Raw genomic sequence first — 17,421 nt, 5'->3', positions numbered from 1 at the left:
CGCTTTTGGACATACTATACATGTTGCCTAGGGCAGGACAAGGATCCTGGTCTCTTTTGTTTGCTGATGTATTCCAAATGCCCAGAAAGGGCCAGACACATTCAGTGAGTGAGTTACTGATGATGTTGATGATATCCCAGGAAGTACTAACCATGATTCTACAGGCCCTAAGGGGAGAACTAAGCGGATGCTAAGAAAAACAGGATTGTTTCATAAGTATTTTAGAGTGAACGGTATTCCTCCAAAATTAATATATTGTGGCCCACCATGAGTACCTCAAAATGTGACTGTCCTCAGAGGTATGGTCTTTAAAAACTTAAAGTGAGCTCATTATTGGCGTGGGGTCTAATCCGACGTGACTGGTGTCTCATAAGAGGAGGTGATTAGGACACAAACATGTGCAGAGGGAAGACCATGTGAAGACAAAGGGAGTAGATGGCTATCTACAAGCCAAGGAGAAAGGCCTCAGGAGAAACTAACCCTTCCAACACCTAGATCTCAGACTTTTGGCTTCCAGAATTGTGAGGAAATAAATTTCCATTAAGCCACCCAGTCTGTGGAACTAATATAACTATGTAATGAATTAAACTCATTGTTTTGAATACTTGTAGCAAAAAAAAAATTTTTTTTTCCTGTCCAGAATCATTCTCTCTTATTAGGGTTATAAGGATCCTCTTTTTCCTTTTTGGTGCCTGTGACTTTGGGCTGGGCCAATTAGTGTATTTCAATTTCCTGACCAGACTGATTCATCTGGGCATGGGGATGTGACCCAAGCTGGACCAATGAGATTCAGTACCAGAATGATCTAGAAAAGAGAAGTCAGTGACCATCTTGTTACATGGGGAGAGACCTTAACCAAAAGGAAACCGAGGAACGCAGAGGCCAGCCATGGAGTGAGACAGACTGGGGAAAGACACATAACTCTTCATTGAAGTCCCACACTGCTGGGCTGGGACTGGAGTGGCCAAGAGAAGATGTAACCTGAGAACTCCGGATTCACTGAGGTGAGGGGGTGACCCTCATGACCTCCCGAGCCTCTGACCTTTACAGCATTAGCTAGTGCCACCATCACGAACCTGCAGGGATCTGATTTCTTTTCCTCTGTTTCTCTCTTTCCTGGTCACTTCTTCTTTTTAAAAATATATCTTATTTAAAGAAAAAATTTTTTTGATAGATCTTATTTATTTATGTGCCAGGGAGAGAGAGAGAGAGAGAGGGAGGAAGCACATGTAGGAGGAGCAGCAGACAGAGGGAGCAAGAAGCCCAATGTGAGACTCAATCCCAGGACCCTGGGATCATGGCCTGAGCCAAAGGCAGACACTTAACCAATTGAGCCACCCAGGCATCTCTACTAGTCACTCCTTATCTAGGGCCTGGGACGTTGCTCTAATAGGGTTGGATCGGAGATCCTTCCATGCCAAGCCTTGCCTGCTTGGTTCCTGATTAGTTTTCTTTTACTCCCTGATCACTTATTTCCAGTTCGTTCAGCTTTTAGGGGGCAAAGAATGGGTGAGAAGAGGACCCCAAGCCAGAGGGCTATTGGATTAGAAGGGGGCCCATTTATGGGGCCATCAGTGAGCGCCTTCCAGTGCCAGGCTCCATGTCACATGCCGGGGACAGGAGAGACTATTGCAGTGGTGGACAAATGATATCCTACCACAGGAACGCTCAGGACGCTTAACTAGATTTGAAGCTGTGCTTAGGAGAATAATGAACCCTTAGACAACAGAAAATAAGTTCAGACATTCAAAGAAGATACACAGTTGACTTGTAAATAGTTACCAAGAATCAGTCTTGTCCTCCGTCAGAAAACCAGCTCCACTCAGTTACGGTGATAAAAGAGTAACAATTATTTTAGCTACCGTCAGGAAAAAAATGAATTGTATTTGCTTGTTTTATGAGGTAGTTCAAGGTTGTCCTTTCTCCTCTCTTTTCTCTGTCCCCCACCACCCAAACCAGACACCCAACTGATTTGTCCCCGATGGCTGGCTGTGATTACTGTCCTAATTTGTTCTTCCTTCATCCGCTACAAACTGCCTATTTTCTGTCCCTTCTGATAAAGCAGGAACTCTGAGGGACTTCTGAAGCTGTTTTTGTACCATGCAGAAATGTATTAACTGGAATGCCTGTGTACATGTCTCTAAAACCCCTCGTCTTCTCAGTGTGAGATCACCTTCAGGAACGGCGTCATGTCGATATGCAGCTTGCGCGTGTAAAATTCTTTTCTGTTTGAACATATCAGTCCTTTATTTATACAACTTTGAGGCTCTCCTGTCTTCTGAGCTGCTGCCTCCAAGGACTGCTGGGCTCCCTGTGAAGAGAAGCAGAAAGCCCAACTTTCATAGGAATGATATACAGTGCGACAAGAGCTAGTCTAAATCTCCAAATATTTATAGAAAGTAATTTTTCATCGTTGGAACACTAGTCATAACACCTATTTTTGCCATCGAAGCCACAGGGGACCCAGATGTATCAAGGATAATCCAAGACTGGTTATTAATTCGTAGCTGGGGTCAGTATAATGGGAAAGGGGCAAAAAGGACCTTCCTGTGTTCTGGGGTTGTAGTCGTTTTATTCAGTCCTCACAACAACCCCGTTCTTGTTATTCCCATTTCCCAGATGAGGCACTGGGAGTTACAGCTGGTAAATGGCAGAGCTGAAATCACCGTCTGCCTCAGGCTCCTTTCTTAATGAGATCTTTTCAATGCTTGCCGGTGGTTTCCACAAAAGGTTATCAAATCCACCTTGCAGATAAGATTATAGCAAGATTCCAGTCTATTTGCAAGCTTAAAATGTAGCTGATACCTTAGGAAGAGTGATTTGAATGCATCTAGCAAGAGGGAAGGAAGAATGCGAGGCCCCTGGGGCCTCTTTAATTTCTTGGGCTCTGCTCCCTCCTGTTACCACGACAGGCAAATGATGTCATGATTCAGAGCACAGCAAAGTTCGATCTGAAGTTGCTTTCCCGCCCCTGCTCCATACTGCAGGCTGGGCGGTCTTCCAAGACGCAAAGAGGACCACACCAGTCTTCTCCTCTGCTTACAACATTAGAAGGCCTTTGCCCTCAGCATGAAGGCCAACCCACTTAGAAGACCCTTTTTGCCTGGTAAGAGATGGCCCTGGACCATCTCTCCTGCCTCATTCTGTCATTCAACTAATATTTGTTGAGTGCCTTTGCTATGCCCCGCAGAGCAGAGACGACAGCGCAGGAAGCAGAGAGAAGTCTCCACCCTTGTGGAAATGGCACAGACATTCCACTGGGAGGGAGGAGATAAGAAGCAAGGGGAACACAGGTTATGTCTGCCAGTGATTTGTGATATGAAGAAAAATACAGCAGAGAGGGGAGTAAGGAAGAGCTGGGGATGGCAGTTGAGGCTGCAGTTTTCAGCAGGGCACTCAGAGAAGGTTCTATAAGAAGGTGATGCTTGGGGCGCCTGGGTGGCTCAGTGGGTTAAGCCGCTGCCTTCGGCTCAGGTCATGATCCCAGGGTCCTGGGATCGAGTCCCGCGTCGGGCTCGCTGCTCAGCAGGAAGCCTGCTTCCCTTCCTCTCTCTCTGCCTGCCTCTCTGCCTACTTGTGATCTCTCTCTGTCAAATAAATAAATAAAATCTTTAAAAAAAAAAAAAAAAAGGTGATGCTTGAGGGGCGCCCGGGTGGCTCAGTCAGTGAAGCATCTGCCATTGGCTCGGGTCGTGATCCTGGGGTCCTGGCATTGAGTCCCGCATCCAGCTCTCTGCTCAGTGGAGAGCCTGCTTCTCCCTTTCCCTCTGCCTGCCCCTTTGCCTACTTACGTTCTCTCTCTCAAATAAATAAAATCTTAAAAAAAAAAAAAAAAGTGACGTTTGAGCAAAGCTCTGAAGAAGGCCAGGGCAGGTTCTGTGGGGCTCTCTGCAGGATCGGTTTACCTCACTGTGGGAAAAGCAAGTGCAAAGAGCTGCAGCCAACACTGACCTTTTAGTTCCTGGAGCAATGGCCTTCCCTTTCACGGGAACACATGCCTCCCTCCTAACTCCTCCTCCTTCTTCAGGCCTGGCTCATCTGGGCCTTTCACCCACAGCACCGAGCATGTCCCCTGTGGTCCCCAAGGATGGCCCTGCAGGACGGCTGACTCGCCTCCCCGCCCACTGTAAGCTCCATGAGGGCAGGACCCGGGACTGTGCTGTTCTGAGGCACTGAGTCTGGAAACAGTACCTACCTGGCAGGTATTTGCTGAACAAAAGAGTAACAATCACATTGGGGCAAGCTTTGTGTTGCCGGATTCAGTTACCGTGGGGAAGGCCAGTGAAGACGGCTCGACCAGAAGTATGGGCTAACCTCCAGAGCCTGTCCTCCGCGTAGCACAGGCTCCTCAGTTCCAAAGAGGAAAGTTATCTGTTATTTTTCAGGACTGATTTGCTGGGGTCACTAGTATGCCATGAGATCACCGTGGGTGTGGATTTGATCATTCCCATATTTTTTAGATCTCGGATGTCTCTCTGGGCCATTATAAACTCCCCCTCCTATAACATTTATTTTAAAAAATTAATGATGAATTAGCAGTTGGGTCCCCACAAAGAGCCATCATTTTGATGAACACCTCCGCCCGTTTCCTTTGTTTTGAAATGTGGCTAGAGATAAAGACTTTTCTGGACAAACACATATCCAATTTTTTGTCATCTCAGTCATATATCTGATTAGCTCCTTGGAGTGAGAGAGTCCCTCCCTGTTTCTCGAACAAATGAAAACATTTGGTCCAAGCTAGAATCAGACAAAAATTTTGAAGCTTCCTAGCTTCCAAAATCATGCATGAAATCACTGGGTGCGATAATAGAAATCAGACGATACTGATTTGAGGGAAAGTTCTCCATTACCTTCAGGAGAAGATTTTGTGTTAGCCCAGGGGACAAAAGCATAGTCACAGCCAGTTCCAATGGCTAGAATTACTTTAACTACTGATGTGGGACTCAGACTGAAGAGTAGGGAGTTGAGAGGCTTTGGGAAAATCTCTCCAAATCAACTGACCTGTAAATCTTTTTTTTTTTTTTTTTTTTTTTTTCTTAAGTAGGCTCCATACCCAGCGTGGAGCCCAACATGGGGCTTGAACTCATAACCCTGAGATCAAGACCTGGGCTGAGATCAAGAGTCTGACACTTAACCAACTGAACTACCCAGGTGCCCCCCGGCCTATAAATCTTTTGATAAAACAATTCTTTTGACTGTATGGTTCATCTCCTTAACTTTAGGGGCCATGAATTTTAGCTTGATGGAATGTCTTCATGAAGGTTCTATTGTCACTGGAATGCGAAGAAGTGTTTTTGCTTATTACATTCGAATGTTCTAACAAATAAATGACAGTGAAAGGGGGCTTAGGAGATGAGAGGAAAGAAAAGATTAAATATATAAAGAGGATTCTGGGAGGTGGTGAGAAGGTGAGAAAAAAGTCAGAAAGTTGAAATCTGGCAAGAAAGCCATGTGTTGGGATGGTTTTGCATTTATGCAATTAAGCTGTTATTTATACAGTGATACTGTATGTGTCAGACAAACACATTCAGAAGCAGGATGATTTTAGATAGTGATAAATCTATAAGACAATGAAATGGGATAGGATAGGGAGGGGTGGGACTTGCCTTTGGGTGATGAGGCAAGACTTTGGAGATGATTGGGGCAGAGAGCTGGGTGACAAGAAGGACTCAACCATGGAAGGCTCTCTCCTTAGCCGTCAGGGTGGCCTGTCTCTGATTATTCAGAGGTAAAACTGTGCTGGGGTCCTCTGAAAAGGAAAGTGGAATTCTTGATTCCTAGGCCTGTTCTGACCAGCCCTCTGGGCTCCAGCCCTGATCCTGGAGGCCCGCTTCTGTTTTCTAGGTGGGACAGCGCCTCTTGGGCTATTTTGAGAGCAAAGAGAACAGAATAAATAGTAAACAGGAGTCAATTATCGGAAGTTGCAGAAGGATAAGGATAAGAAGCATAAGGATAGACAGAAGGGAAGGAAAATGGGGGGATTAGTAGAAAGCAGAGATGCCTGAAGCTTTTTTTGTATCTTCTTTTTGTGTGTGTGCAGGCTTCAATGGCAATGATTACAAAACCCACAGAAGGGTGAAACAGCAGAAAATCAAAACCCACCTATACTGTATCGTAACTAATATTTTCATGTTGTGCTAAAAACACCTGGAAGCCTTTCTCTTCAGCAAATGAAACAATAAAGATGAATGAGTTAATTTGGTAAAGCTGATTTGAATTGCACAGAAGGTGTTGCGTAAGTACTTGGCATTTAAAAAGTTATCTGACATTTAAAAGGAGATGGCTGTTAATGAATTCAAGAGCTAATCTTATACTCTGACAGAGAGAGCCACGGAAAATCCAGGATTATTATCTTGCTGTAAACATAATGTGATTGAGCTCAAAGCCAGAACAAAAGAGAGCTATGGGCTATGATACGAATACCCGAATACCCGTATGCACACATACCTAATGCAGTAAAACTTACAGAGGATGTCCATTAAATAAATGCCGTTTCCTCTCTTACTCCTATAATATCCAAGCCTCAAACTTATAGAAGAGCCCTGCTCTCCGGTTAAGTTTTCCTTCTCCTTTCAGCTCGTGTATTGAGAAGGGTCACCACCCTATGGGTTGGCTCTACAGCCATTGGAAGGTCTTACCTGGAGAAGGAAGGCAGATTCTAAACTCAACCAGCCAGAGCTCCACCCATGAGTCCCACAGAGCCACCAAAGATACAATCTGTCCCGCAGGCATCTCTCAGACCCTCCTCTTTTCTTCTCCCACTCCTTTCTAATTGGGGTTCCCCATCTCCATAGCTGCAGCTTAATGGCTCCAAGAAGAGCTATTGTCCCTCATTAAGGAGGCTGCAACATTCTCCCTAACTGCCTCCCACGCAGCTCACAACTTCATTCTGCCTGAGAGAAAGCTGCCAAGAGTCTCTGGGAACCTGTGTGCAAGCTGAGCCGGAGGAAGAAAACAGAAGGAAGGAGGGCCTTTGTAGCCAAGATCTGAAATGTGCTGGGGCACACACCCCATCATTATCTTAATGCATGGAGAGCAGGGTCGGGAGGCCTTTGCTGAAACCCTCATGTGGTCTATCAAGTTGTCACATCAAACCTCTGTGCACACAGGGCATTTGTCCCCTCCTGTGAGCAAACAAAAGGAAAAGAGCCAGTCTCTCCTTTGGACCACCAGGCCCCCCTCCTTGGCTGAGAGTCTGTCCCTGCACTTTCCTGGGGGTTGGGGAACTCTGAATCCCAGCGGGGATGGACAGATCTGAGAGATTTAGTCACTGGGGGTGGGGAGGGGTGAGGAGGGCTAGGATTCTCAGCTGCCCCCTCACCATGCTCCCTGCTGGCTGGGTGGGGACCAAATCCTGGAAAGGGCCACTCCAGCCAGGGAGCCATGGGCTGAAGGGTCTGGCCAGTTCCCCAGCACTTGGCCTTCTCAGGCCCTGTTATTTCTTGCTGGTGGAACTAAAAGTAGGCGGTAGGAATGGGGACACGCTGGGAGCTGAGAGGGGAATGGAGCCCTGAGGGGCTCCCTATGACTGGGCTGCTTGGGGAGGGATCCGAGCGGGCCACAGGCTTTGTATACACCATCAACTCAGGGTAACTGGGAGGGGCCCAGCCTGTGCAAGGTCAGTGACCCCGGCCAGCTGTTGGTCCCCATCTTAGACCTTGTCTCTGTCTAGGTTTCCTTGGCCTGGAGGAGCAGAAGACCTCTAGTCTTTAGGAGGCCAGAGAGAACTCCAGGATCTCAATTCAGAGGCTGCTTCTCAATTCAGAAAGAGGCTGGACAAAGAGGCTGCCTGTCCAGCCTCTTTCTGAAGAGTGTGGTTCTACTCATCACCACTGTGCCCAGTGGTCCCTGTGCCTGTCACCTGGGTTCAGCCTGTTCATCTTGGCCACCTGACATCCTGGCTCACATTTTGTGTTCCAAAGGCAGTTTGGTCCTGGTGCGATGGGCTGAGTGGACAGTTTTGGGAGGGCTCTGCAAGGAGGCCCGGCAAACACACAGTTTGGTTGGAAGCCAGAAGAGCCTTCTTATTTCCCGCCCTGGCACAAATTTTGGTTTCCATCCACTTTTTTATGCCGCAACTCTACCAAAGGACATTTCACGTTTCTCCTGAGTGTTTAGCAAATTAGCCCCAATAGCTAGCAAACTTAGATTAGGAAGAGAAACACTGCCAATCTCCAGTCTTAGCTTTTATGAGAGACTCATTTAGGGACTCTCGCCATGTCATTAAGCTTTTGGTGCCTCAGTTTCCCTACCTATCCAATGGGGCCAACCAGCTGCACTATTCCCCTCAGGGAGCATTTGAATAATGAAACCCAGGACACCTTCATTCCACGGACTTCTACTATCTGGGAATAAATCTTATTCATGAGTTCTAATTGATATTGTCTTCAGTTTAATTAAGTGCTTTGTTGACACAACAGAATCGTTGTTTATCTGGCTTAGCAGGAGCTGGAGGAGAAAAATTTTAAGCCAAAATAGTGATCTCTTTTGCCCCAGGGGAGGTAGAAACTAGCTTTTTCTGTGAGGAGGTGTCTGGCTGTCTTTAGGCTGGAACTGTGCCTGTGTTTAGAGATGACGCATTCTATTTTAGACCAGGAGATGAGAGGTGGTGGGGTGCAGGGTAGGAAATCTGAACGAGTCCCTACCTCCTTCTAACCCAACACTTTAACCCAAAACTCTGTAACTTCCTTGTTATTGCTGAGTCTGGTGTGACTTTTCCAATCTGACAGCCCACCGAGAGACGGGGAATCTCAACTTGCCAACTGATTGCACTGTAAAAGGTCATTTAAAATCAGTCAATTTTCACTAGAAAAAGAAAAATGATACCCATGTTGCTTTGATTCCCACACGGGCCCATAAAAGTTTATCTAACCCACAATTTAGCTGGACTAAAAAGTTGAACTAGCCCTGGTAGTGCTGGGACAGCTAAGAGAGCTGGAAGGAGAGAAACAAAGATCTCCTTTTCCTTTTTTTCCTGCCCCCTTCCTTTCCTTTGGGCCCTCCTGTCCTCTGACCTCTCAGTTTTCTTGGGCAGCCCGGTGCTGGGTGGGAGGAAGAGGGGATGAGGGGAGGGCGGCACTAGGTAGGGGCCGGATACATTGCTCCTGACTCCAAAATCCTCTGCCCCCCCCCAACCCCCGCCATCCCAGGCCTTTAACCTTTCAACTGTGCTTCCTTAGGTGCAGGACAGAAAACAATTAAAAAAAAGAAAAATTCACAACGAGATATGAGAAACCCAAAGGAATCTCTAGTAGGTAGAAATGTAAGCAGCAAAAATCCAGACAATATGGGGAATATTTGGTTGGGGTGACAGTGGGGCTTGCGGGGACGGTAGAGTGGGGAGGGGGACAGTAGTAAGTAGACTGGCTCACAATCCTTGAAATTATTCCTACTTTTCAAGCTTCTCCTTTTCCACATCTGACCTTTTCGATTGTATACAAGCGCCCCATTCTGTTTTATAATGGCTTCCAAGCAGAGAGCAAGGGAACAGAATACTATTGTAATTTATTGGGATGGCTTAGTGACAAACACTGTGCTAATCCCTTTCCATATGTTGTTTTGTCTAATTCTTGTCATGACCCCCATGAGGGACGTATTATTGTCTTTCACAGATGAAGAAATTGGGCCTCAGAGAGGGTAAATAACCTGCCTGAAACCACACAGCCTGTTGGGAGGAAGCTGCTCTGTGGGATTCCCAAACCAGCAGACCTCTTTGCAAGTGCAGGTCACAGGCTGAATGGGACTCTGTCGTGACATCTGTTTCCACATCTGTAAAATGGAGATAATACTGTGCCTACTTCACAGGATATCATAAAGATTGAGGGAAAAAAATCAATGCTGCACATAGTAAACCTCAACAACATCGGCTGATATTATTATCTAAAAAGACCCTCTCAAAATGATGGGGACATAATTGTTGATACTTATTATAAAATGGAGGTTTATTATATTATTCTCTCTACTTTTGCACGTGTTTGAAATTTTCCATAATAAAAGGGAAAAAAAGGAAAGAAATCAACTAGGCACCGATCATGTGCCTGGTTGGAACCAGCAGCCAATAGATCAATAAACACAGACTTCCTAGAATCAATGATAGTTAGAGTGAATATTCCAAAAATGAAAGCCTTGGTTTTATAATTAAAAACAAACCCCTCTTAGTAAATTATCCTTAAATTGTCAGTGGAGTTTTGGGCTGACAAAATAGTCCCGTGGGTGAGGTTGAACCAGAAGTTGAAGTCTGCTTAGATCTTCAAAAAACCTTTGTATCCAGCTCCATGACCAAAATTATTTACAGAGCCAGGAGAGAGAGAGGGAAAGCGGAGAGGGGACCAGCATGGAACCTGGGGAAATGCCATGATATGCCTTTGGAAATGAGAAGCAAAAGGTGAGGGAGTAAAGCCTATTTCTCTGACTGGGGAGATGCAGTTAAGTCTCTTGGGAATCAATCATAAGCCCAATCTTACTTATCAGCCTCAAAAAGATCTTCAGGAAGGATGCCTAGTGACATTTCTGATCTGTACATGACCCAGAGAGTGAAATTACCAAATCGTGCCAACCAACGGCAGGAAGTACCTGGAGATTGTGTGAGCTGTTACAGAAATGTCAGCTGAACTTCATATTGTTATCACTGGAAATAAAGCAAGGGCAATTTCTAAATCCTATTCGGAGGATTATAGATTTTCTACCCAGAACATGGTCCTTAAATGCCAACTAGAGATTGATTTGTCAGTTTTTTTTTTCAGTAGCTACCATGTGCCAGGAACTGTGCTAAATACAAGGGATACAAAGGTGAATCAGGCAAAATGGGAGGCAGGTGGCGGTGTTTGGGGGTGGGTGGGGTGGGGGGTAGGGGGGGTCTGTCTTTAAAGATCAGTAGCTTGTCCTTTCAGATAACTGCCAAAAATTTCAACGGAAGGCAGGATATGCTTGAGAAGGTCACTGAAACAAAAGGTCACCTTTGTCCCCTTTTTTACAAAAACTTAGTGTGTCTACAGGTGGGTTTTGGTGTGCATGCTGTTGTTTTTTTGTCCTGCAAGAGGAAGGCTGAAAGGGGATATGAACACCATCTGTGAAACCACCAAGGAAACAGATGGGGTAAACATAGGTTTATTCAACTTAAATCCTAGTGTGCTAGAATTACAGGCTACTCTTTGAAATCCCAAAGAGGTAAATTTAGGACACCTAAGATCAAACACAAATTCGTACTCTTAAAAACTCACAAAACCTCAACTTAAGAGATAATATAGGTTGAAATAGAAGTGGCTTTGTGAGATGGGAAAAAGGGACATAATTCCAGTTTAACAGGATTTTTAGGACACTACCAAAGTTCTAATCCCCACAAAGCAGCAAAACAAAACCCAAGATAAAGCATGTGAGAAAGGATGTTTGCTTTCCTTAACAAAGGGAGAAAATAGACAACGTGAAAAGTGGTGAGATAGTTTCTTTCTTGTTTTAAACAAAGAGATGCAGTGATTCTTGGGAAATCTAATTAAGGTTGGAGCATGTACTTTGATACTCTTTACTGACAAGCTCTCTGCCCTGACAGCTCCATAAACCAGTGGCCTAAGGACCCTTCTTGCTTCCAGCTTACATGGATGGATCTGAGTGCACAAGAGATTCATCGTTTGAGAATCAAACTCTTCCAAAAAAGAGGCAAATTCACTGTCCCTTGAGGCCTAGGGTCAGAGGGATAAAATGCTGACAAGGGGTTGAGATCTTTCAAAGGAGAATTCTGGTGCCCCTATCCCAACTATTTAATAAAAACTTAATAATTTAAACTAACAGTAGTTAAAAAACAATGGCACTACAGTCTTGTTCAGCTTGCTGTATGCTTCTTTACTCTGACTCCTAGATCACTTTAAGCCAGACTTGAATAAAACCAGTTTTCCGCTTGATTCATTTTCCTTCTTACAGGGAGAATTTTGGAAAAAGAAAAAAAGAAAGAAAGAAAGAAAGAAAAGCAGTGAAAAACAAGAAGACAAACCAAAACCAAAACCTCACCTCAACACAGCCTTAATTTCAAATGAGCATGATTGCACATTTTTGCATTTTTTTTTTTTGCTCATAGATACACTTTCCTCATAGATACACTTATTATTTTTCCCATAGCTGCAGTTAGTTCTAGATAATATCACTTCGATTTCTACTTTTAAAATGTGATCTGTACTTCTCAACTGGGAGCGGGGGGCGCTGATATTTCTCCTCAGGGGACATTTGGCAAGGTCTGGAGACACTTCTTATGGTTACAACTGTGGGGCTCCGTAACTGGCATCTACTGGGTAAAAGGCTGGGGATACTGTTCAACATCCTACAACACATGGGAAAGCTCCCAACGGCAGAGTATCTGGTGCAAAATGTTGATGGTGTGGAGGCTGAGAAACTGTGAGCATTAAGTCAGAGTTTCTAGTATGAACAAGCATCATTTTTTAATGAATGAATTAAACCACTCACCAAGAGGGAGATGTCATAATTAAGGTAAACATTTCTCTGATGTTGGACTAGTAGGGTGTTTCCACTTTTTCCTTATTATAGATAATGCTGTAGTGGACATCTTTACTCACTTTTTTTTTTTCAGCTGAATTATTTCCTTAAGATCAATTCCTAGGAGTCAGAAATACTGAACAAACGAGTGGGAATATTTTTTTCATGCTTCACAAATTTATACTGCCAGTTTGCTTTACAACTGGATTAAACCAAATTACAACCCACCAGGAGTGTATTAAGTTTACCAGTGCCACCAAAACATAGGCAGTCCATGGGGTTACCATTAAAAAAAAAGTGGAAGGAGGCATACACCTCAAATATAAAATGATATTTTATATCATTTTGGAGATGATACCTCCAGTTTGTCCTAAGCTGCATTCAAACTGCCACTCAGGATAAATACTTTTCCACCCTTGTTTCCTATGGCTACTATTTTTGATATAAATTGTTTATGTCTTTTACTTACTTCTCTAAACTGGTTCTCACTGTTTTTCTTTTAAAATTGCATGTCATCTTTGTCGAGCATAGATAGCCATGCTGTCACAGTTAACACCATTTTTAAAAAAAACTTTATTTATTTTTTTTTAAGTTTTGCCTTTCTGTCCCTACAGCATAGATAGGTTAACATTTCCTGCTGGAATTTTCATTTACAATTTTAATACTCTTTTTAGGGGCCGGTCACCTCACCTAACCTGCAGCCTCGCCAGGGAGAGGCCCTGGGGGAGACGAGAAGCTTCTCTAGCGATTGATGTCAGCCACCGAGGTAAGAGCAGGACTCCGTGGCCGACGGTGTGCGGGAACTAATTTCTCTTAATCAAATGAAAGGCCCGAGGAGGAGCCACAGGGCAGAAAGGAAAATACAGGTGAAGGAGGATCCCGGATTCCGTGAGGAGCCTGGAGGACCTGCATTAAAAAAAGGGCATCCTACCTTGAGGACTTCAGAACTGGCAATGCTCCGTATGCGGCTATTAATATGCAAAAAATGCCTTCATAAATACTTGATTCTGTTCACAGTGGGGAGGCAGTGCGTTTGAAAGAGGAAATGGGAGCTTGGAGTTGAAACATGTCTGCTTGTCTCCTTTTTCTCTTTTCATCTGCACGTTTTTGCCCTTGTAGTTTCTCCGCCCTCGCTCGGCCACTCGACCCCCTCCTCCAACTCCCGGGAAGTTGTCGAGGTCGTGGCTACGCCCATTTCTCTCGGCGGGTTTGCCTCGAGGCCCCGATCCTCGGCCAGGTGTGGAGGGGGCGCCTCGGGAGCCAGTCGCCGGGGTCGGCCACCGCGCGAGTGGGAGGCGGGAGCCGGGGTCCTTCTCGCTCTCTTCCGCTGCGCGCGCCGCCGCAGTTTCCCATGCAGCCGCTAGGGGGCACCCGGGGGCAGCCTCCCGCTGCCGGGGCCCCGAATCCGCGGACCCGGTCCCGGCTGGCTTTCCCTGCCGCGCCCCCCCCTCCCCGGCAGAACTCTTCTTCGAATCTGGCTCTGTGACTTGTGAAAGCACGGTGACGCCCGAAGAGTCCACCTCTGGTGGGTTTTTGTTTTTGTTTCTCCCCCGCTTTCCTCGCAGCTAGCGCAATGCTAAAAAAAAGTTGCAAGTGTTTTACGGGCCCGAACTCCTAATATGGTCAGACCCCAGGGAGGGAAGGGGGGGGGGGTGAGTGAGGAATTAATGGAAAGGAAAGAAAAGTAGAAACCGCTGATGCTGATAAAGATCGATTTTGTGTGATATCCTAGCCTGCTTCAGAGCGGGGAGGAAGGCAGCCCTGCAAGGAATCCACTGGATTCGCCAGCGGCCAGTCAAGGTACGTGACTGCAGTCTGCTGGGCAGAAATTTGTTTCTAAATCCTTTCCAGATGCTTTATAGTAAACATGAAATTAGTCATTTACATGGAGTAGGTTGAGGAAGTAGTTAAAATTGAAGTCAGTGATTAATCTAATAAAGGGCTGTTGGCCTCAAGAAGTCAGGGGTGGGGGAGGCCTGGGAGCCCCCTCCTCTTCCTCCGTCCCACCCCCATTTTCTCTGGGTTTAGGGGTGGTGGGGCTCCCTAGACTTTCCCTCAAATGGCTTTCCTTTGGGGGGCGACTTCTCAAGGGGGTACGACTGCTGGGACTTGAACAAACCCACCGGTTCTGTGGGGGAGCAAGGGCCGTCCTTTCACAAAGAAGACTCGAGAAGTTCTCGGAGCAAGCTGGTTGGCCGCCGCCTCACAGGGGAAACCCAGGATTAGAGTTTAAGACCCTCGGTCTGGTGTTCCTCTTTCTATCTGCGAGGTTAATAATTCAGTCTAGGGCTTCATTTTGACGTGGCCGAGCCACCCTTTTATGGCAGGTGATGTTAGGCCTCCTGAAATGCCGCCTCTGGAACTGGAACTGAGTTTGGAGCGTGTCTAGGATACGTGAGGCATCTGCTAGGCCTTTGGAATTGTGGAATTAGCAAAATATAGCATAGTTATATTTTCCTTAGTCACAGACTCTCTTAAAAAAGAAAACCTTCTAGATCCCTTATAAAGGCTGTCTTCAAAGCAGGCATGTTAAAAAGAAAAAAAGAAAAGAAAAGAAAAGAAAACAAAATGCAGAGGTTGGTTCAGTGGTTCCTCAGCAGCAGGAAGGGTCAGCTCAGCTGTGTTTTACCTCAGCGGAGGCCTGACCCAGGCCTGGGGTTCTCACAGTGAGAGTTCAGTTCCTTCCTCAGAACCCAGCTAGGCACACACATGAAAACAAAACTATTTTTATTATTATTGTTTTTTCATGAATGTGAGGGAAGAGGAGAAAGCCAGGCTCAGGAAGGGGGGGACAAGGGAGAAGTGGAGATCATGCCCCCCTCTCCCTGCCCAGGCTGTCGCACAGCAGAGAGAGACCTGAGAAGGCCTTCGAGCTGTGCTGCTTCTCCCTCGGTTCTCGGAGACCCTGGGCACAGTTCTAGGAATTCCCCTGAGTTGTCTCTCTAGAGTGAGTCTGAAGACAGTTGCAACCTCACAAATGGAGGAACAAACTTATAAATATGTGTGAAGGTACATCCTTGAAACACTAATAGATACTTCTGACCCACCCAAATGAAGCATTTTTCTCCTTTCTTCACAGTATCCTTACTTTTTTTTCTGGATTGCTACTTTCCTCCTCCCCATTAGGAATGAGAAATGGATGGGAAAAAAAAATGGGCCCTTTAGTACAAAGTCTTAGGGCCTACTGCCTTGATGGATGATAAATTTCTGTGTTTCCTTGTTGCCTTTTTGACATTGCAGAAGTCAGGGGAAGGCTGTTTCAACTCATTCAGGTACATAAGAGCCACACAAAATAGTCCAGGTTGTGTTAAGATATTCCAAGGAACCTATGTGATTTTATAATCCACTCGTCTCATTTTACTGATGAGGCAAATGAGGCCCAGAGAGGGGAACATCTCACCCAGGGTCACACAGCAAGTCGGCACAAGAACCCCAAATTCCTGCCTCCCAGTCTCAGGCTCATTCAGAGTCAGTACTGTACCTGCTTCTCTGGTTTTTGGGTCAAAGGTGAGGCTTCATGAAGATTCGTGAGAAGATAGGTTCTGGATTCAGAGTTTGCTATGGTGAAAATCAGAGAAAACGATCAAGGTTGTCAGATCTAGGTCTAGTTAATTTTTATATATACTATATACCTACAAACCTAGTTCATGTATATAAGATCATAAACACACACACACACACCCCTATGACCTCCGTATTTACTCACCAAACAACACCTGTACCCTCTAGAAGCATTGTCTACACAGCATGTTAAATACCGTGTTGAGAACTCATACTCAGATTTCTATTTTTCTTGTTTTGGTTGCTCTTTCAGAGAACTAAGGTAAATTCCTTGTGCTACTAAAATTCAGATAAAGCTGAAATTAAAAAGGAAATATTGATGGGAAAATATCTGCTGATACTGTTGAATATAAATTTTGTATGATCGTACTTGACTGAAGTAGGAAAACGCTTTTGCGGCCTTCCAGAGAGAGAGATCAGAGATTTTGCTCTTCCCTTATAGTGTGGAAGGGCAACGGGAGAAGTGGAAACATAAAGCAAACAAAGGCAAAGGCCAAAGGAGGGCTGGTGAGGGGGCGCTAAGGGAAATCGTGGCACTTGCCGCAAAGCCGCTGCCACGCAGACGTGGCCGTGGAGTCGATCTACATGATTTTCCTCCACAGCTGCTGGATCCCTGCTCTGCCCAGGTGTGGAGGCTGAGGCTTGAAAGGAGAACTAACCTACCCAAGCTTGCACAACTAGTGAGGTTTTCAGGAGCTGATTTTGAGTCCAAGACTCAAATCCCATGCTGCGAAAGGATAGGATTTATTTTGTTTTTCTTTTTATCCCCAAGAAAGTGAATTTAATGTTTATAAAGGAATGTTTATTTGAGGAACAGATTTAGCTAAGCACATGGCTCCAGTGACAAGGGTTTTAGTCAGTCTCTAGTGTGGGCTGGGTGTCCAACAGAAAGTTATTTCTATGCTTGCTACTTTTAAGAGCCCGTGGCATCTTTGTCTCTTTGACCCGAGTTTCTATTCATTCCTTGTGGGCTGACCTTCCTTTTCTGTTGTTTCTCAGCTGTCCGGTTCTTCTGGTTTGGAAGTGGCTTTTGGAGACAGATTTAAAACATTTCTTTTTGAAACAGCCGGGAAACTGAGGCCCAGAGAGTGGTTTCAATGAGATTGGCTTGAGGCTATTCCTTGAAATAGTGTGAGACTAGAACCTGAACCCAAATCTTCCTAGTTTCTAATACTTTTCCTTCCACATCGCACTCCCTCCGTTAGCCTCGCTTGGGCTTGCCACATCACAGCTGCTTGGCCATGATCCATCCTCTGGACACATCTAGCCCAGCAAAATTGTGTTGAGATGAGGTTCACTTCACTGTGGCTTGGAAGGAAGCTTGGGTCTGTTAGAAATGAAACTTATAAATTCTAATGTATAAAGAAAGTTCTTGCAACA

The 17,421-nt window shown here is 45.4% G+C and overlaps 1 protein-coding gene across 8 annotated transcripts in view; it reads right to left on the bottom strand.

The window, feature by feature from the left end:
* Positions 1-17,421, bottom strand: part of KIAA2012 (KIAA2012 ortholog) — a 105,939-nt gene that overhangs the window by 37,211 nt on the left and 51,307 nt on the right. For all 8 annotated transcript variants that reach the window (XM_047720761.1, XM_047720762.1, XM_047720763.1 and 5 more), the window contains 2 exons: positions 15,962-16,038; positions 2,174-2,311 (listed from right to left, as the gene is read on the bottom strand). In XM_047720761.1, coding sequence (XP_047576717.1) covers positions 2,174-2,311; positions 15,962-16,038 — 215 coding nt within the window. The remainder of the gene's footprint in view (positions 1-2,173; positions 2,312-15,961; positions 16,039-17,421) is intronic.

This window comes from Lutra lutra, chromosome 3, assembly GCF_902655055.1.
Source record: "Lutra lutra chromosome 3, mLutLut1.2, whole genome shotgun sequence".
Lineage (NCBI taxonomy): Eukaryota > Metazoa > Chordata > Mammalia > Carnivora > Mustelidae > Lutra > Lutra lutra.
Note: the sequence above shows the minus strand (reverse complement) of the source record. Positions and strands in the feature narration are given on the sequence as shown.